This window comes from Oncorhynchus mykiss, chromosome 1 (genome assembly GCF_057628025.1).
Source record: "Oncorhynchus mykiss isolate SJ-2025 chromosome 1, ASM5762802v1, whole genome shotgun sequence".
NCBI lineage: Eukaryota > Metazoa > Chordata > Actinopteri > Salmoniformes > Salmonidae > Oncorhynchus > Oncorhynchus mykiss.
Genome location: NC_143022.1, coordinates 48,238,358 through 48,259,213, shown reverse-complemented (window position 1 = coordinate 48,259,213; position 20,856 = coordinate 48,238,358). Strand labels below are relative to the sequence as shown.

Below are 20,856 nucleotides of genomic sequence, written 5' to 3'. Positions count from 1 at the left end.
TAAATCCGGGACAATCCAATTGGTGTGATATGTAACGTTTGGTATGGTTACATAAGACGAAAGGTTGCTTAATGCAAAAACTAAAGGAGGGTGGTTGGTCGGTGTGGATGGATGGGCGTATAACGCAAACGTCTAGCAACCCAAATTGAGACATGGATTGTGTATGTGTGCCCATTCAGAGGGTGAACGGGCAAGACAAAGATTTAAGTGCCTTTGAATGGGATAATGTTCCCCCTAGCTTCCCCGGGACTGCTGCTCAGAAGAAATATCAACCCACACAGAGAAGCACAAGATTGAACTTGAGAGTTTTCCCCCTTAGTTAACACTATCAACGTTTCCCTTTACTGTGGCAACTGTGATCGAATCAACGCAATATTAGCCAGTTTCAATGCAACACACCGAAACAAAATGAACTATGCAAGAGGTTTTGTTGTAGGCAGAAGGCATCGGAGTAGGATTCTGTTGCATTGACAAGCAGGACTCAGCCAGTACTCCACACATACCGGTGTGTATAACCAATCAGAGCTGCAGTAGGCCTGTATGCAAATAGACCATTGCCATATGGGGGGCAGCAGGGTAGCCTAGTAGTTAGAGCGTTGGACTAGTAACCGGAAGGTTGCAATGAGTGGTCATGAGTTGATGTGCTTGTTTTGAGATCAAAGCGAGAGCTGCACGTAGCAACGTGTGCACATTATGTTCATATCCTTTGCTAGTTAGTGAGTTATTAGCCCAGTTATAGATCATTTGTAGTCAGCAAGGGGGGAGTGATTGCTTCCTACAAGGGCACAAAACGTGTACATTTCTAGACACCTTTGGAAAGCAAGTCAGGTATAGAGCTTTTCTTTTGTCTTAAAGGGGCAGTGTTGTATTTTGAGACACGCTTGACTAAGCTAAGTAGCCAATAGGCAGAGGGTAGCATAATTTGTCTGATTCTCTGTAATAATGGTATGGGAATAATTATGCATTTTATTTTGTAAAGTGGTTCCTTGCAACAAACAACAATTCTCTGGAGAGAATTGCTTGTGGAAGATTAACGAGTGCATGTTTCCATGGGATATCTGTTGCTGCTAAGGAGTACCGTCTGCATTGATAGCCGTGCTTGCTGCGGATCTCGTGAGGACACCTGCACGGAACTGCCATGCTTCGCCGAGGGAATATCTACGAGTCGTGAGGTGGGGTGCTTCGGGACTTTATGTGTGTCGTCATTTCTTTTGAGCTCCAACGCGCGCCAACGGGTTTAAGCAGGCTTTGCAAGTCATTTGGGCATAGGTTGTGAGAAACCATTGGGGTTGAGTCCTTTTATTTCTTTTGATGTGGTACATTGAAAATGTGATAATATAGACCTTGAACCTTATGTCTGTTCTATCTGAAGTTAATACTCAAGTTGTCGTCACCCGAGTGAGTTTACAATAGGGATTCTTCTTGGAGACGTCCTTCTTACCTAACATCCGTGGAGATATTCTAAGTAAGGTCATATCGTGAGAGTCAAATTCGAGCCTGGTGAGAGGGTTACACTAGCAAGCAAGGGATAAGGACGCTGCAAGCCAATATGTCAACGGAACATTTCGAACAAATGACTGGCTTGCGTCCATTGATACCAAACAAAATGACTGAACGACTGGGTGTCGTCTCTGGCAACCGAACCGATAGATCGAACGACCAGCCGGCTTGGGTAGCAACCCTAGATTTGCGTCGGGACTGTATCTTGTGGACGGATGAAATAGTATGAATAATGTCATAATAATAAAGATTTGAATGAAAATATGTAAATCATTATTTGTATATGTTGGTAACTCGCTGTGCAACAGTAATAATGCCATCGAAGGCGGTGTTTGGAGGATATGTTGGCACGATTTGCCGGCCCTTGACTTCGTCTCTGGCCTAACAGCACCCGTGCCAATATATCCTCCAAACAACAGCTTCTCGGTTATTATCACTTAAATAGCCACGGTAGCCTACTTGACCCCTGTCTGAAACTGTAACTCAAAGTGGGTTCAGCCTCAGTGTTCACAGTAAACACGCGTTGGAAGTTGCACAGAATTTTCACAACGTTAAAAGTGTGTGCTCAGCAGACCGGAAATTTGCTCAGTACCAAAAAAAATAGAGGTAACATTGGTAGTAGGTAGCAGGCGCACCAGTTTGTGTCAAGAACTGCAACCCTGCTGGGTTTTTCACACTCAACAGTTTCCCCGTGTGTGTCAATAACGTTCCACCACCCAAGGACATCTAGCCAACTTGACACAACTGTGGGAAGCATTGGAGCCAACATGGGTCAGCATCCCTGTGGAACGCTTTTGACATCTTGCAGAGTCCATGCCCGACCAAATTGAGGCTGTTTTGAGGGCAAAATGGGGGGGAAACTCAATATTAGGAAGTTGCTCTTAATGTTTTGAACACTAAGTGTTTGACTTACATTTGGTTACATTTCATTTGCTCTGTTAAACCTTCCCTTTCAAATAACTTCTCAATAGCAACAGTGAATCTATTTAGTTATTAAGAGATCTCTCAATAGTCATTCTCATGACAGCACATTGGTAGTAGTCATTGACAAATATCAATGCTGGGCTACGCTAAAACCCTGGATGGGAGACCAAATGGATAGCTGTAGATAGATCAACTCTTCAGTAGGAGGTGCTGCCCAGCCTGTTGTTTTTTAGCGGATATAACATCAAAGACCTGACGTTGATCCAAAGGCACAAATTCAACATATTTTAAACAAGGTTTGTCTATGTTGAAAATTGGTTAGCATTATGACACAATTCTGTTGTTGAAATGTCATCCTCAAAACAACAGTGAATGACTTTCTGCAAATCCAATGTATTTTCCACACAGATTCTACGGCACAATACGTTGACAAATTACGCTAAAACAACGTTGATTCAACCAGCTTGTGCCCAGAGGGAAGCTCTCTGTAACCATTGTCTGTAGGCCTTCAGCACTCGGCAATGAACCGTTCACATGAATAAAACACATCACTCAAAAGGAGCAACACTGTTTAAGGACAATTTGCATGCATGAATAGGAACACGTGGCCTGACATTAAGCCATGCGCTACATTCAAGGATAAATGACATTTAGCTGCCATTTTAGGAGCTCCTGTGAAGGTTTTGTCACATATTCACTACGTCTAAAAAGAATCCATTGAAACAAACACACCTGTAAAAATGTATAAGAAATGTACCCGTTTTAAACTCCAACACAAAATTGTATAGCTCCACAACACCACAAATACAGATTCTCTATTCTAATCTCACACAAACAAGACAATGATAGTGAGCCAAAGCCAACTCAGACCCACATGGCTGTGGTCCTGCAGAATTGTCTGTCTGTCTGTCTGTCTGTCTGTCTGTCTGTCCATACCTGAGAGAGCCAGCAGCAGTAGCAGCCCACTGAGATATCCCCTGGCTGCAGTAGGAGCTACTAGGAGCTCACTGAGGGAAGCAGCTGAAGTTGGACTGACTACACTTCCCCCGTCCTACTCAGTCCTCCGCTACAGCACACTGACTGACTTACTGACTGATCTCTCCCCCTGCAGCGAAACAGACAGCCACACACACACACGGGGGGGGGGGGGGGGGGGGGGCCTCACACACACAAACACACACACACCCTCAGAACTGCCACAGAGGGGAGTAATCTGAACTGGGAGCAGAGTTAACCTGGGAAGTACTTCAAACACCACTTCAGCTTCTGAGTCACCATCCAGACAGCCAAGTCAGAGCTGATAAAACAGAACAGAACCTGTGAGGTCCTTCAAACATAGGTAGGTAAGCCTCAGATCTCAGAACAGCTTTACCTCTGAGATGTTCAAACAATAATAAGCTTTTAACATGATCTCAGAACAGCTAATCTAAGAAGCGTTTTAAACCCACATTTGTCCAAACCAAATGCTTTTATTTTGCCAGGTGGATGGTGCGTATGCTTGGGGGGTATTTGTAAAGACAACAAGCCCAGGAGGACACGTTGGTGGATTTTCCTAAGCCAATCTAAATTGTACATTCCAATGAGGCTCATTTTTTTCCCCTGCTTTCCCTTAAAAGGATTGTTCAGGGTCATGTCCCCGGGTCAGGGATCAAGTTTTAAAAATGGCTGACTCACTAACTCAGAGGAAAACATCAACATTAAGCAAGAAAGCCAAACCAGCCCCCTGGTCATGTTCAATATCTCTCCACTTCCCAGTGGAGATATTCAAGTGACATGCATTTCACAAAGATCTTTAGAATGACTGAAAGTAAGGTGGTCACCCAGGACTGTTAACAAACTCTAACAAGCTGACTGACCCATATTTTAAATTCGCTTCATAAGCAGAAACCAACAACACACATATAGCAGAACCGCACTTGACAAGCATAAAATATAAAATGTAGTATTATATTTATATGCGTGTTTTTTTTTTACGCACACTTAGAAAAAAAGTTGTCATCTAGAACGTAAAACGGTTCTTTGTCTGTGCCTATAGTAGAACCCTTTGAAGAACCCTTTTTGGTCCTCGGTAGAACCCTTTTGGTTCCAAGTAGAACAGTTTTAGGTTCCAGTAGAACTCTTTCCACAGCGGGTTCTACATGAAACCCAAAATGGTTCTACCTGGAACAAAAACGTTTTTTTTTAACCTGGAACCAAAAAGGGGACGGCCAAATAACCCTTTAAGAACCCTTTTTTTCTAACAGTGCATCATAAAACGGGACCGCTATACATTTAGCTTCAGATTCAGTGTGTAGAGGGAGTTTGATTGGCACATTCCAGGCTAGCAGGCCAAACCTCTGAAGCCAGTCGTGTGTAATGGCATGGCTGCCTCAAAGCCGGAGGACTGCCAGGAATTCAGCAGAACAACACATCTCTCGACGGACTCAGTCTCTCTCTCTCTCCCCGTCTTTCTCTCGCTCTCTCTTTCTGATGCGCCTGTCTGTCTCTCAAATGAGTGTAGTAATCAAGCAGCAGAGAAATGACACAATTTCCACTGTATTCTGTAGTTTCAGCTGTCCTGGGGAAAAAAAACATTCCACTTCTGAATAAATTCGGTTCCGAATGAAAAAGAAATGAAGAAAAAATACATTGCTGACAAGCTGACCTAAATATAATTAGCTAAGTCAAATTGTTTCTTTTCTGAGCATGTGCAGTACCTTAAGTAGTCCAGTTTCTTCGCAAGTTATTGGCTGCTAGCTGCTACCAGCAAAACATTTGACCCAGAGTGATCATGTGTTATGTGCTCCTCTGGCCTGGTCCGGCTGTGACTTCACATCTGTGATGTGAACCCAAGCCGAGTTCCCTCTCCCTGTTCCAGTGTTACTCTGCCGAGACGGTGGGAGCTGGAGTCGGACTGTGGAATAGCAGGTCACAGGGCGGAGTAGTGCTCTACACACACACACACCCCACACGCAAAGTTACTCAAGCACACAAACAGTGGGGCAAAAAAGTATTTAGTCAGCCACCAATTGTGCATGTTCTCTCACTTAAAAATATGTGAGAGGCCTGTAATTTTCATCATAGGTACACTTCAACTATGACAGACAAAATGAAAAAAAAACATCCAAAAAATCACATTGTAAGATTTTTAATTTATTTATTTGCAAATTATGGCGGAAAATAAGTATTTGGTCAATAACAAAAGTTTATCTCAATACTTTGTTATATACCCTTTGTTGGCAATGACAGAGTTCAAACATTTTCACAAGGTTTTCACACACTGTTGCTGGTATTTTGGCCCATTCCTACATGCAGATCTCTAGAGCAGTGATGTTTTGGGGCTGTTGCTGGGCAACACAGACTTTCAACTCCCTCCAAAGATTTTCTATGGGGTTGAGATCTGGCTAGGCCACTCCAGGACCTTGAAATGCTTCTTACGAAGCCACTCCTTTGTTGCCCGGGCGGTATGTTTGGGATCATTGTCATGCTGAAAGACCCAGCCACGTTTCATCTTCAATGCCCTTGCTGATGGAAGGAGGTTTTCACTCAAAATCTCATGATACATGGCCCCATTCATTCTTTCCTTTACACGGATCAGTCATCCTGGTCCCTTTGCAGAAAAACAGCCCCAAAGCATGACGTTTCCACCCCCATGCTTCACAGTAGGTATGGTGGTCTTTGGATGCAACTCAGCATTCTTTGTCCTCCAAACACGACGAGTTGAGTTTTTACCAAAAAGTTATATTTTGGTTTCATCTGACCATATGACATTCTCCCAATCTTCTTCTGGATCATCCAAATGCTCTCTAGCAAACTTCAGATGGGCCTGGACATGTACTGGCTTAAGCAGGGGGACACGTCTGGCACTGCAGGATTTGAGTCCCTGGCGGCGTAGTGTGTTACTGATGGTAGGCTTTGTTACTTTGGTCCCAGCTCTCTGTAGGTCATTCACTAGGTCCCCCTGTGTGGTTCTGGGATTTTTGCTCACCGTTCTTGTGAACATTTTGACCCCACAGGGTGAGATCTTGCGTGGAGCCCCAGATCGTGGGAGATTATCAGTGGTCTTGTATGTCTTCTATTTCCTAATAATTGCTACCACAGTTGATTTCTTCAAACCAAGCTGCTTACCTATTGCAGATTCAGTCTTCCCAGCCTGGTGCAGGTCTACAATTATGTTTCTGGTGTCCTTTGACAGCTCTTTGGTCTTGGCCATAGTGGAGTTTGGAGTGTGACTGTTTGAGGTTGTGGACAGGTGTCTTTTATACTGATAACAAGTTCAAACAGGTGCCATTAATACAGGTAACGAGTGGAGGACCGAGGAGCCTCTTAAAGAAGAAGTTACAGGTCTGTGAGAGCCAGAAATCTTGCTTGTTTGTAGGTGAACAAATACTTATTTTCCACCGTAATTTGCAAATAAATTCATAAAAAATCCTACAATGTGATTTTCTGAATTTTTTTTCCTCATTTTGTCTGTCATAGTTGAAGTGTACCTATGATGAAAATTACAGGCCTCTCTCATCTTTTTAAGTGGGAGAACTTGCACAATTGGTGGCTGACTAAATACTTTTTTGCGCCACTGTACATGCACACTGCATTTCAGAACAAAAACGCGTGGGCGAGCACACACAGATACAAACAAACACACACACACAATCAAAGCTCAAAATGCAGCTCAAATCCACTACATGACATGCCACAATAACAAACGCTGATAGAGTCACACTAGCGTTGAGTGTTCTTTTGTTATCGCTCTCTGAGTGTTCAACATTCTATTGCTTCTGCAGAGAAAGACGCAGGGAAATGACAGAGCACTTCATTCACTTCCACATTAAATCCACTTCCATCATCCATCGCTCCAGGTGACAGAGTACGATTTACACCTTCCCTTCCTTGCTTCCTTTTCACGCCGACTCATTTGCATGCCAATCGGCTGCAGGGTGTTATTCCTCTCAAGCATAATTAAGACTATTGTCTGGAGCACTCAATTACCACAATTTAGGGTGTGAAACGCCTCTATTTCGAAACACTCTGACTGAAGGGCCAAACACAATGTAGTTTCACATCAGCGTGGCGAGGAGTTTGAAGAGGCCTCTCTTCCTATCCACATGACATGTTGAGGTCAAGAGCTGAGATGTAACAAAAAAAAAGCTATTTTCATTCATTGTTTTCCGTATAGGCTTGGCTTTCTATCTGATTCTCATACAACAGTCCAATCACGTGCAAATATATCTGCATCCATCCATTCAGCCGTCAGCGAAAAAGCATTTTGATTCCCGACGTTCCAACGCATCGCTTGTGTTGATCTTGCTCTGCGAAGTGGTGGTTTCTTAACCAGATGAACGGATAAAACACGTTGTCCCATCGCTCTTCTTCTCTTCCAGACGTTGTGTTTGCAGAAAGCCCCCCCCATTGCCCCATTGCTGTATTAGCTAAGCCCCCTCATAGCCAAGACTCACCAGACCAGACACAGCTCTTGGGGACGGGCATGAAACACAGCCAGCAACACATCGCTAAATCACTTTCACACCACCCTGGACTCCTCTATCCCTCTGGTTTAACTCATAGACAATAAAACAATATGGTGTTTGTGTTCACGTAGTGTTTGCCGAGATTTCAGCCAATATCACACCGTGTCCTAAACTTAATCACATGGGCCGCCTTTAACTGTGTCAACAAGTGGCATCTGCTCAGAAGCTACTGACGCAAACTCCATAGGAGGTCGTCAACCTTTCGTAGCCGTTCCCCGTGTTCCAGCGGCATAGTGTCATCCCTAGAGAACCAAGGGAGGTCCTTCACTTCTTCCCAGGGCGCAAATCACATGGACATAAAGAATGCTCATTCTCGCCCTAAGTTCTCACACTTTCTGCTTGTACCGTTAGAGCCCAATGACACTGCACACTTATCTGTTGTGTAGTGGGCTGTTCCTCTGGTTTTCACAGCTGGACTTCTAGCTTGTGATTGGGTAAGAGAGCCAGTGGGCCACTCCGAGATCATAACGAATGGCTCACCGTTCATCAACATTACATGAGATAGGAAGTCTTCAATAGCAAACAGGCCCGATCACACCGACCCTGAGAACATTCTCATTCCTACACATCACATTTAAAACATGCCAATTCACATTAATAAACAGACAAAAAAAAAAACACTTACTCCGCAGCTTACATTCTCCACTTTGTTATATTGTTCTCTGTATCCAGTTTGTCCCGTTGCGTTGCAGACAGCCTCTCATTCCCACTGCATGCATAACAGAGCAGAGCCCGGTCTGCACACCAAGGAGCTGCACTCAACAGGTAAGCAGCCCAGCAGACAGACAGCACGGTCACGACGACAGCCCTCTGCCAGCCACCCAGACAGCACAGGGTTATCACTGATCACTATCAGCCCTCAGCCCAGACAGACAAAACCGGAGGATTCTAAGCTATCAGCATTGTGCTCCCCGACAGACTGGAGTGGAGCCCCTCCCTGCTAGTTCTCTCTCTGGCTGAGGTGTGTGTGTGTGTGTGTGTGTGTGTGTGTGTGTGTGTGTGTGTGTACAGTCGAGAGTCCTGGGGCTAGAGCAATGAGACACGGAAGATCCTCCCCTCTCTCTTTTTCCTCTCCACCAGATTCAAGCCCCCTCCAGCGCACTCTGCTACTCCCACATACATTGCCGGTGCTCCACTCCTCTGCGTGTGTGTGTGTGTGTGTGTGTGTGTATGCCTCTCTGATCATCATCTGAATAAAAATGCATGTTTGTACTGTAGCGGTGTACTGTAGGTGTAGCTTTGAGGGGATGGATTCTCACTTGAAATGCGTGGGCGGCCGAGCTAAACGCAGCGCAAATGCTCAAACAGACCGGCGGAAAAGACTTTTGGCGAACACAAGTACTCTGGAACTACTGTAAGAACTATAAAAACGGGCCAGGTTTCGACACCAAATCAAATATCCGATGCATCTCTGTCAGAGACAACACAGTCCTCCCTCCAAAAATGCCGCTTTCCAAAAGCCCTTGTAGGGCTGAGATTACAGAGTGGAGCATCGATCAGAGTCCGAGAGACACAGCGTAGGGGCTTTTTTTAAAACCGTTGTCAGCATCTCAAAGACAATAAGGCTGAGCAACTGTGACGGCTGGGGGACAAGAACGCATGTAATCAGGCAGGGTGCCAGGTTACACTGTCCTGTCTACCTCAGACTGCCTCGAGGCAGCGGACTGCCACCAGACCCCCCCCCCCCCCACACACACACACACGGGCTCTGAGCCTCCAGAATACACATGCATACATTTACACAGCCATGGTTAGGACACAGCTTACACCGTCCTGTCAGCCACATCACAGGTCTGATTTTACGGCGTACTTCCTCTCCGTCACCTAATTTGAACCGTTGGTAAAAAGAAAAAAAGACGCAAAAGTAGGTTTTCATTGAGGCTCTCTTGTTCGTGTTGTCACAATCTTCACCTGACCATGCCGAGCAATCTTTACAATTCCAAAGATTTATAAAATAAAGAGCAGATGAAACAGGGGGGGGGGGAAAAGTATTTCATTTTTTACATTTTTTTTATGACAAAACAACTGGTTTGCCATGTTGCCAGAGTTTTGCTGGTCCTCTATGTCTCCTGTTGGAAGCAGAAGCTCAGTGTGTCTGTGTCGAGTCGTGGCCTGTGGACTTTCCACTGGAGCCCAGGGTAACAGGGGGGAAGGAGGACTGAGTTTCCATGCCTGGAGTAAAGAGGGCCTTGTCCAGACAGGTTGGACACAGTGGGGTGGGACTATCTAACATTCTGCAGGATGGAGAGTCGAGTAAAAAAATCGGCACCCTCATGCGTCTAGACTACATGTACAGTTACTTCACAGGTACACGAAAGACGGCATAGGTACGGCAATAAAATTGTCATTTTCTTTCGCGAACGTGCATGACAGAAGTCCGTGCAATTATTTATCAATGGTAGCGATACTGTTTCTGCTGTTATGGTTGTTATTCCTGCCAGTACGTGAGCTCAGCTGCTCTCCTGTAAGGTGGTCCATTATTACAGCCACTAGAACCCCTCTAATGTGTCCCATTAGCTCTAACTCTGTGGGAGGTGGGCTGGCACCGGGTTTGTGCTTTATACTAATCTTGTTAAGACGTGGAACCACCTTAATTAATTATCCCCCCCCCCGTCTGAATTCTTGATCTCTCAACAAAGGCCCAAACCAAAAACGGTACTGTTAACAAGTGTTGACTGTGTTGCCATACCATCTGTGATGTCTATTTAAGATAGTAGTGTCCTTTCTGGTGTGAACCTTTGTTCACAACTGTAGACACCTTCATCAATAAATCAGGACACCCCTGTCGGTTTGTGCGTAAAGCGCACAGGGCAGTTTTCTGTGCGGAGGAACACAGCTGGATCGTCTTTGTGTACCTCTCTAACCTCCATTCATTAGGTTGTAAACACCACAAGGGAATCAGAAAAGAGATGAGCCTGCAATGTAGTCTAGATCTGTAACACAGGCACATGGGAGAGGAATCAAGAAAGCGTACAGCGTTGTATAGAGCCATTAGAGAACTCCCTTCTCATATTGCTCAAATGAACAGCAAACCAGTTTTAAAGATAATGAAAAACCTCACGGCACAATACCTTGTGTGTATGTACTGTTATGTAGGCTACGTGTGCCATTTTAAAATGTATGTAGTTCTGTACTTGAGTTGTTCTTGTCTATTGATGTTCTGTATTATGTCATTCTGTATTATGTTTCATGTTTTGTGTGGACCCCAGGAAGAGTATTATTATTAGGGGATCCTAATAAAATAGCAAAATACCAATTACCTCCAAAAAGGAGTTGGTTGGCTGAAGACAATGAGGGGGGAGGGGGGAGGGGGGGGGGACTGTGAGTGTCTACTGTCTACTCCGAAACCATCCATTACCCATCCATAGCCTGTAGCACTGAGGAAAATGCAGTCTGTTTTCACTCAGACTCAGTCAGCCTCCCAACAATGGCAGCTCTGTTGCTTCTAGACTGATCCTATTGGATGACTCAACATTCTACTGGATTCTTTGGCAGAAGCAGGGACCTAATCCACAAACCAATCCAAAACTGGCCAAACTTACAGTAAACCTCTGTCCGGTACATGGTTCCTCGATAGGAACGTGTGACTGTACAGAAGCCTCACCTCACCCAGACACTGCAGGTGGGGTGAGGGGACAGGGGAAGGGGTGGTGCTGACCTACCTGTCAGTGGTGTCCCCTTGGCCCTTGAATGTGTTGCGATGGAGCGTCTCTCGGACAGCGGCCATGCCATCTGGCAGGCGGTTGAGGCAGTGCGTGTACCGGCTCAGCCCGCCGTCCGTCATGTAGCTGCAGACAGACAACACAACAGGCCTGTCAGTCACAGTCTCTGTACCTGTCTCAATATCGGTGTCTGTCCTGGTCTCTGTCCTTGTCTCTGTCACAGTCCCTGTCTCAGTCCCTGTCAGTCTTGGTCTCTGTCCATGTCTCTGTATTTGTCCCTGTCCTTGTCTCTGCCACAGTCCCTGTCTCTGTCCTTGTCTCCGTGTATATCTATGTCCCTGTTTCAGTCTCTGTCTTTGTATATGTCCCGGTCCCTGTTTTTGTCCCTGTTTCAGTCTGTCCTTGTCTCAGTGGCACTCTATCCCGGCCTCGGTCCCTGTCTCTGTCCCTGTCTCGGTCTCTGTCCCTGTCTCTATCTCTGTCCCGGTCTCTGTCTCGGTCTCTGTCTCTGTCCCTGTCTCTGTCCCTGTCTCTGTCCCTGTCTTGGCCCCGGTCTCTGTCCCGGTCCCTGTCTCGGTCTCGGTCCTAGTCTCAGTCTCAGTCTCGGTCTCTGTCTTGGTCCCTGTCTCGGTCCCTGTCTCGGTCCCTGTCTCTGTCCCGGTATCTGTCCCGGTATCTGTCTCGGTCCCGGTCTCTGTCTCTGTCTCGGTCCCTGTCTCTGTCTCGGTCCCTGTCTCTTTCCCTGTCTCTGTCTTTCTCCCTGTATCTGTCACATCTCTGTCTCTGCTGTGTTACATGACAGGCTGAACCGATCTACTTCACTGACAGGATTACAGCCTTCAACACACTACAATCCTGTTATATACTTTTATGCTGTGTCTGACCTGAAGACCCCTATACAGAACAACCATGACGTATGTCATCCGGAAAATGCACTGGAGACAGCTCAGTTGGAGACGCATATTTGGTTCGTATCATCTGGTAACACTATCATTGTTATTCCACATAGTATGTGTGTGATGTCAGTGCCAATAATACCGCAAAAAAAGAAAAACCACGATATCTCCTGTCAACATGGCTACAGAATATGGCACGGGCATTCAGAACGGTCACACCATCCCTGCAGTTGGAGAGGTGGGGGTTTGACACGACAGAAGAAATGACAACATATAAAACAGAAGAACGTGCCCAACGTCATCTCAGCATACGAGACGATTAACCCCGCCGCAGCTAAATAAACATTCACATTTGCTCTCAGTCAACACCAACTAACCCCCCATAATTACCCATTTTCAGTTACTCATTTCGAGGGCCATTGTCATGCCTTCAGCCCAGAGCAACGCCATAGGCTTACCAGCTTAGGTTGAGATAAATTCATTGAGGCAGTCCCATTGAAAGCACAGCTTTATTGTCATCCCTGCAACTTCACATAATCCCGAGCACGGTTTCACGCTAATCCAGGTGACGCAGGGATTCTCGGCTTGTCTTGGAGTGTGACAGGAAATCATGGGAAACTGCCTCTGTTTAAACTACCACTCATTAAACACATACAATTGCTTCCCAAGCCTGTAGTACTACTTTTGTAAAAATGTTTATGGGTTTGTTATTGCAAAGCATTTTCTATCTCTAACTGTTAGGAGAGTTGAGCAACACCCAACCTGAGGGCTTGGTTTTCGAAACAAAAAGTGAGGAAGTTTACGTTACCATTGTCATGTTGTGTGTCCCAGAGCCATTTATAACCATGTATATTAATGGCTTTGGTGTGTAGAGACACGACAGCTCCCAAATCAATGTTGAAAAGGTGAATTTGAGTCATAACGAAAGCCAGATTTCAATGGGACTACTGATTAACTTGGGTTTTGTCCACACATTTTGGGAGTCATTACTTGGGTTAGCACACCCACCTCGGCATAAGGTGCCTGACCCTAAACTGAAGTCCTTCAGTCAGTTTAGGCTTTTTCACATAATTTTTTTTTATTTTCTTCTGCTTTTTAAAAAAATTGAGTAGATTGGAAAACATACCTGTCAATATTGAGCTTCTAGAAAATGCCAATCCTGCAGGTTGGTCAGAGGAGAGATTTCCCTACTGAATGGTGAACTCAAGGTGGTCCAACACAAAGTCATCCGAGTCACCCAGCCAGTTCTCCTTTACTACTATCCTCTCTTTCTTTGTATATCTTTCTCTGTCTCCTTAACACAACTGCCTCTCTCTCGCTCTCTACCCCTCTCATCCCCGTCAAGTCTGCTCAGATGGCGGAGCTCTTCAGGAGGAATGATGGGGTCATTGGTAACAGAAGGAGCAGACGAAGGACCAGGGAGCTGCAAGCTCAGTATTTCAGGCGGAGGCAGAGTGAGAGGAAGAGGGGAAGGACATGGCAGTACAGGACAGGAGAGCCCCAGCACAGGAGGGGAGGGGGTGTTGTTTGCGGAAGGGGTAGGGGTAAGAGGAGGGGCCGGGGTAAATGTCTCGGGGGTATGGGCTGTGAGTCAGGGAGTAGCTGATTAGAATGATTTTCCTCAGAGCATCTTCCCCCATTAACTGGAGGAGGGATATGATTCGTTAAGGCCACAATAGGTCACTTTTTGGGCAAACCAACCAAATTCACATAGAAATGTGAGTTATTGATCTGTCATTCTTATTGAAAGCAAGTATAAGAAGCCGTAGACATGTTCTATGTGCGCTATTTCTATGCGGCCCATTCCTACGTTTCCTATTACTTTCGGTTTTATACACCAGCTTCAAACAGCTGAAAATACAATATATTTGGTTATGGAAAATATATTTCAAAGCGGTTTAGATGGAACAATTATTCTCTACACCATGACTGCTTTTTTTTGTCAAATAAATTAGGCAAACTTTTAGAATTGTAGGAATCAGGAAATTACCCTCAAACTGAGCAAACAGAGAGACTATGATTACTCCCCAAAATCATTTGTACAAAAAATCCTTACTCTCTAAAAAGTTACTGTTGAAGCCAACCTGATTATGGGCTTTAGGTGATAACACTTCATAGTGAGTGATGAAAGAGAGAGACACCAACCTAAATTCAATATCACCTTTCATCTCAAAGATCAGGAAGTACCAATTACACGCAAGCCCTGGCAGCACTAGCATGAACAAAAGGCCCAGCATTTCCTCTGATAAGCAAAAGACCTAAATAGCAGCCACATTTCCTGGGACGAACTCTTTTGAGTGGTTCGAGGTGGACAGTGACTGATGTGACTGGAGCTATACTGTAGGCAGCTATTAAAGCGGAGTCAGACCAGTTGTTGACTAACCAGCCGGACAGGTAAAAACCCCTAACCGTTGTCAAAGGAGGGAGTGGAGTGTGTGCCTTATGCCTTCCTGTAAACAAAAAACAGCACCGACATGGGGAAACAAAAGACAAGTTAGGATTTTGAATGAACCGCCTGCTGCCATGAGACACGCCACAGCGGATGACTCATTGACTGGCTCACTTTGTTATTAAGGAATAACGCAAATGTAATTCAATGCAAGCAAACCAAGTACAAAGCAATATATTTCCAAGCAGGTCAGTGGTATATGGTATATATATGTATATACACAACCCAAAGCACAAGTTCATAGAAGTATAAGTTCATAGAAGTATAAGTTCATAGAAGTATAAGTTCATAGAAGTGGTCTGATGTTGGTCCCTACCTCTTCAAAGGGCATAAACATCAATAACTTGAATATCTGCCAATGTTTAGGTTTTAGAGTTGCGTGCTTGCAGTGGGCCATCCACTAACTCTGGTTACTGAACAACACCGGTCGGTTTGAGCAGAGACAGTTAACCTGCAGCAGGTCACTCATTTGTACTAAGTCACTCAACTCTCGACCACGTCAGGCCTTGGTTCAAAACAGAGTGAAACCCAGTAGAGTTTAAAGGTCACGTTAGTATTAGGCCTATGTGTTAACCCAACCAGAAAAAAAATACAAAATAGATTTAAAAAATGTTGTGAAATATTTATACATTTGAAATACATTCCAAAATATATAACAGCATTCATGTAAAATGTATATATAAATATAGGTCAAATGTATATCACAATATATGTTAAATGGATCAGAAAATGAATTTAATGTGTTTAAAAATACATTCTGAAATAGATTAAAGAATGTATTTTAGAATATATTTTCACATGCTTTTTCAAACCGCTTGTGTTGCAAAATGCGACATCTCACTGACTCTTAAGGAAGTCGTTTTTGGGATATCTGTACTTTACTATTTATATTTTTGACAACTTGTACTTTTACTCCACTACATTCCTAAAATAATGTACTTTTTACTCCATACATTTTCCTTGACACCCAAAAGTACTCGTTACATTTTGAATCCTTAGCAGGACAGGAAAATGGTCCAATTCAGACTCTTTTCAAAATAACACCCCTGTCATCCCTACTGCCTCTGATCTGGCGGACTCACTAAACACAAATGCTTCGTTTGAAAATGACTTCTGAGTGTTGGAGTGTGCCCCTGGCAATCCGTAAAAAAAGTAAACATTTATAATCGTGCCGTCTGGTTTGCTTAATATAAGGAATATGAAATGATTTATACTTTTACTTTTGATTCTTAAGTATATTTTTGCAATTACATTTACTTTTGATACTTAAGTATATTTAAAGCTAAAGACCTTTACTCAAGTAGTAGTATACTGGGTGACTTCACTTTTACTTGAGTCATTTTCTATTAAGGTATCTTTACTTTTACTCAAGTACTGTAGGACAATTGGATACTTTTTCCACCACTGACCATACTTACAAATATAGTTAGGATTTAACAAAAAGTTTCACCTGACTGGTATCTTAGCAGGAAGAGTAGGGAACTATGGCACATTCAAGGACCTGAGGGTATGAGGTCAAATCCCGTTTAAAGGCACACTATTTCAATAAAAAAAAGAAGTGAAACCACAGTTTCTGCGCTGTTGTTTAAATCATTTGTTTTATATAGTACAGTATAAACTTCTGTCTTAATTAAGCATCCTAAATAATGCCATAGATTCAGTTTCTGCGCTGTTGTTTAAATCATTTGTTTTATATAGTACAGTATAAACTTCTGTCTTAATTAAGCATCCTAAATAATGCCATAGATTCAGTTTCTGCGCTGTTGTTTAAATCATTTGTTTTATATAGTACAGTATAAACTTCTGTCTTAATTAAGCATCCTAAATAATGCCATAGATTCAGTTTCTGCGCTGTTGTTTAAATCATTTGTTTTATATAGTACAGTATAAACTTCTGTCTTAATTAAGCATCCTAAATAATGCCATAGATTCAGTTTCTGCGCTGTTGTTTAAATCATTTGTTTTATATAGTACAGTATAAACTTCTGTCTTAATTAAGCATCCTAAATAATGCCATAGATTCAGTTTCTGCGCTGTTGTTTAAATCATTTGTTTTATATAGTACAGTATAAACTTCTGTCTTAATTAAGCATCCTAAATAATGCCATAGATTCAGTTTCTGCGCTGTTGTTTAAATCATTTGTTTTATATAGTACAGTATAAACTTCTGTCTTAATTAAGCATCCTAAATAATGCCATAGATTCAGTTTCTGCGCTGTTGTTTAAATCATTTGTTTTATATAGTACAGTATAAACTTCTGTCTTAATTAAGCATCCTAAATAATGCCATAGATTCAGTTTCTGCGCTGTTGTTTAAATCATTTGTTTTATATAGTACAGTATAAACTTCTGTCTTAATTAAGCATCCTAAATAATGCCATAGATTCAGTTTCTGCGCTGTTGTTTAAATCATTTGTTTTATATAGTACAGTATAAACTTCTGTCTTAATTAAGCATCCTAAATAATGCCATAGATTCAGTTTCTGAAAAATTGTAAACTTGAAGGCAAAAAAGGGAAGCATGATGTGAACTCGGTGTGTATTCCAATTGACGACAGGCTACTAAAGCCAACGACTTATCGCTGCACCACAGCGCTTCGATGAAAACAGTGGAGAAAGAAATACTTGTATCTGATCATTAAACACTGCTATTGAATTGTGAACAGAGCTCAGAGTAATGAACTGTTTTTCAGCACAATATAGTGAAAGCCTCAGTTTTCCATCACTAGCTGTTGACTGTATTAACGATGAAACTCCAGATGGCTCTTCAGTAGCACATGCACTTATGCCATGTCTCATTGCTCCTGCAGAACAGGCAGTGTACAAACTTAACCTTCAACCAGAGAACACAACATAACACATTAACTGGCATGACAATCCGTCACATGGTGAGGCCAAAAAGCACTACGACAAAGCCACACCCCCAACACGCCCTGCCTCCAAGTCTTCTAATAGGCTACTGCTGCTACAATATATTTTGTCCAAATTTGGCTTGGTCTGTGAATCCGTATATACCGTATACCAGGGTACTTGGAAATAGCCTGGGGCTTGGTTTTTCAAAAACCCTCAGTACCATTGAAACAAGTTTTTCCAATACATTTTTATATGTGTAGCTACACTTTAAGAAAATACCTGCAGTCAACTTGTGCAATATGTTAGGAGATAAAGCAGATCGTATTCTTCATTTCATCTGTCACATTATTTTACATTATGAAGCTTACCATACTGTAGTTCCCCAGGACAGTTGAGCCAGTCACACGTTTGTTTGTACATTGCACAATGGGAGAAAGCGGGAGCAGGTGAGTCCAGCTGTTTATTGACAGGGATCTGGGTTTACATTGAAAGTCAACAGTGTTTTTTTTGCTTCAATAGAGTGATAAGAGATGTGCAACTATAGATTTCCTTCACAAGTTCAACACATTAGGCCGAAAATAGCTTCATTGTAATCAGATGACAACAGAAGTAAATTAGTTTACAATGAAAAAGCAAGGTATTTTTTGGAAAAAAAACAACAACATATTTCTAATGTTTATCATAGAAGGAATGTAACCAGCTACATTTCCTCATGTTTTGCTTAAAGTTAATATGTCATTTTTCTCGGTGTAGGCTGGCTACACCGAGAAAGGCTACACATCAGTCAGAGCCCTGTCTTTTGATAGAAAGCCCATTTGTGAATTCTCATCTAAGTGGAGATGCGCGTGGAGAAGCGCAACTGAAGCACAACATTTGTTTGATGCTGAGCAGAAATTACAATAAGAAACATTTTAGATACGCGTTTGTATCTTTTTTTCCTGCGTTAAAAATGAAGAATTCTGCGTTAGGGCAACCCCTAAGTTTAACTTGCTAGTTATCTAAGTAAGTGGCTGAATTAATAAGATCACGGAGCATCATAGTGTGTTAGCTTTCTGCCGTGTTTGAGAAGTCAAAGCCCTTTGCATGAGTTATCTACAGCTGCCACTGCAGCTTGATTTCCTTGCGTTTTTCCTACTCTCTCTTCAGGGCCGTCTGCTTCTCCCCCCTATCTTCTCCTGAGCAGAGCAGGCAGGCCCGTTGCCGTAGAGACTCCCAGACACCACACAGACACAGAGTGTACACAGTACTCTTCTTCCTTCAGACAAGCATGCGTCAAAACTTTGTTCATTTGCACAATGTCTCTTGTTCACATTCGCTTGTAAATATCCAAACTCACCAAAAAATAACATTTGGTAGCTCCTACCTACATATGTATTACTTTTTGAGTTGGACTGCCTGTCTTTACAATTTGTTTATTTTCATTTGCACTAGTTAGCATATTTAGGTAGCAGCCTCCATGGAAATTCGCTATTACTTGTGCAAATTTAGTTTGCATTCTGGTAATAGACAACCAATGGCTTTTTTACGTTTTTGGCGCCCCCTTGTGTACTAAGCCAGTAATACGGTGAGAGAAGGACGGTATGATGATATGAAAATCTGAATACCGCCCAACCCTAGTCAAAATGCATTTTTTATTGTTCTTGACAAATTCCAAAAGCATACCAAAAGTACTAACATGCATTTAAATTACTACAAAAATGACTACAAACACAATACATTATCGGTCATGTAGTGACTCCATGTCTTTCATGCGCATATGACAAATAAACAAATTAACTTGATGAGAGAATTGCAACTAACGTCCAACGGGCAGAACTTAACAGGTACTGGGTCGTTCCACGAAATGAGTGCTTTTTTTGTTGCGTCCCTTTGATAAGTTAAGTAGAAATGATGCACCCATATAGAATTTTAAAAGCCAAATATATCGTGCCCTTAAAAATACACCACATGGAGAGCTCAATAAATCTGATTTTCAATATGAATAAAGACTAGTGCAAGTACTCTTTTTGACAATTTTCTGGTGTTTTGGGGTGAAAACTGAGCATAACACGTTAACCCTGTTAACCATTGTTAGACAGGCTAGAAACGTGTGAATGATGACATTTTCTTTTGTGAATCTTGCATTCAATTGCCCTTCCCCGTTGCACACAACACGCTTATATTCCTCCTGTCACATGGGGATTCATGGCTGATTTAACTAGTAATTACCAGTTGGGGGGCCGTTCAAGTGGATTTTTACCAGATGTTCCCACTTCCCACTTGGTTACGAATGCACCAAAACACCGCTAACCAGCCACCGTATAATACCACTTATTAAAAGCACAAGACCTTGACATATTGTGGTGTGTTGTACGATGTATAGTTTTTGTTTAAATCGATAAAAATGAGAAATAAAAAATAGCAAATACAAGGCACTAGATTTCTTTTCATTATTTAATTAAGCTGGAGCGAGGCACTTTGCTATAGTCTTTTTTTTTTACCTCTCGAGATGGGATAATCTTTTTTTTTTTTAATGAGGTTGAACATGTGCTATTCATGACAGAATGTAAAGAATGATGTGACAATTCAAATTTATATCACTTCCAAAGAGTAATTTAAGAAGCTGAATTAGGAACCACTTTGGCCACCCTGTAGACTCGATGTCATAGCCAAGCATTTCTGGAATATTGTCAGGCATTAAACGCATTTGAGCAAAAGATGCAAATATATCTACTGTACACGTATTTTTAAATACATTTTACATCGCCATGGAGACCATGGGGTACATGGAATAATTATTATTTGTTTCTTTGTATGGGAACTCGCACCCTTTGACAGGTGTGGTCGTCCTATCCTTTTTTTGACAAAGTGCTATCACATCACCAAGACATTCATAATGAACTTGCATAAAGCCTTTCCAGAGCAAGGACCCTGTCACCACCGACCTTCTCCATTGCTTCCGGATCCTAGAGGACAATCAGATAATAAGGACAATTGTGGTGAACAACATCCAAGTTCTCCAGCATCCAGTGCCGGTTTCAAGCTGACAAGGAGATGATGGTAAAGTAAACAGCCTATTTTGTCCAA

General features: G+C 42.7%; 1 protein-coding gene across 31 annotated transcripts in view; it reads right to left on the bottom strand.

The window, feature by feature from the left end:
* Positions 1 to 20,856, bottom strand: part of LOC110524008 (neuron navigator 2) — a 158,825-nt gene that overhangs the window by 52,206 nt on the left and 85,763 nt on the right. For 20 of the 31 annotated variants that reach the window (XM_090232955.1, XM_090232961.1, XM_036978712.2 and 17 more), the window contains one exon: positions 11,594 to 11,719. The exons of 2 other annotated variants lie outside the window; for them this stretch is intronic. In XM_090232955.1, coding sequence (XP_090089081.1) covers positions 11,594 to 11,719 — 126 coding nt within the window. Of the gene's footprint in view, positions 1 to 3,360; positions 3,503 to 5,120; positions 5,299 to 8,556; positions 8,968 to 11,593; positions 11,720 to 20,856 lie in introns of those variants that run through there. 9 more of the 31 variants (XM_090232978.1, XM_090232988.1, XM_090232992.1 and 6 more) reach the window with 5 other exon arrangements.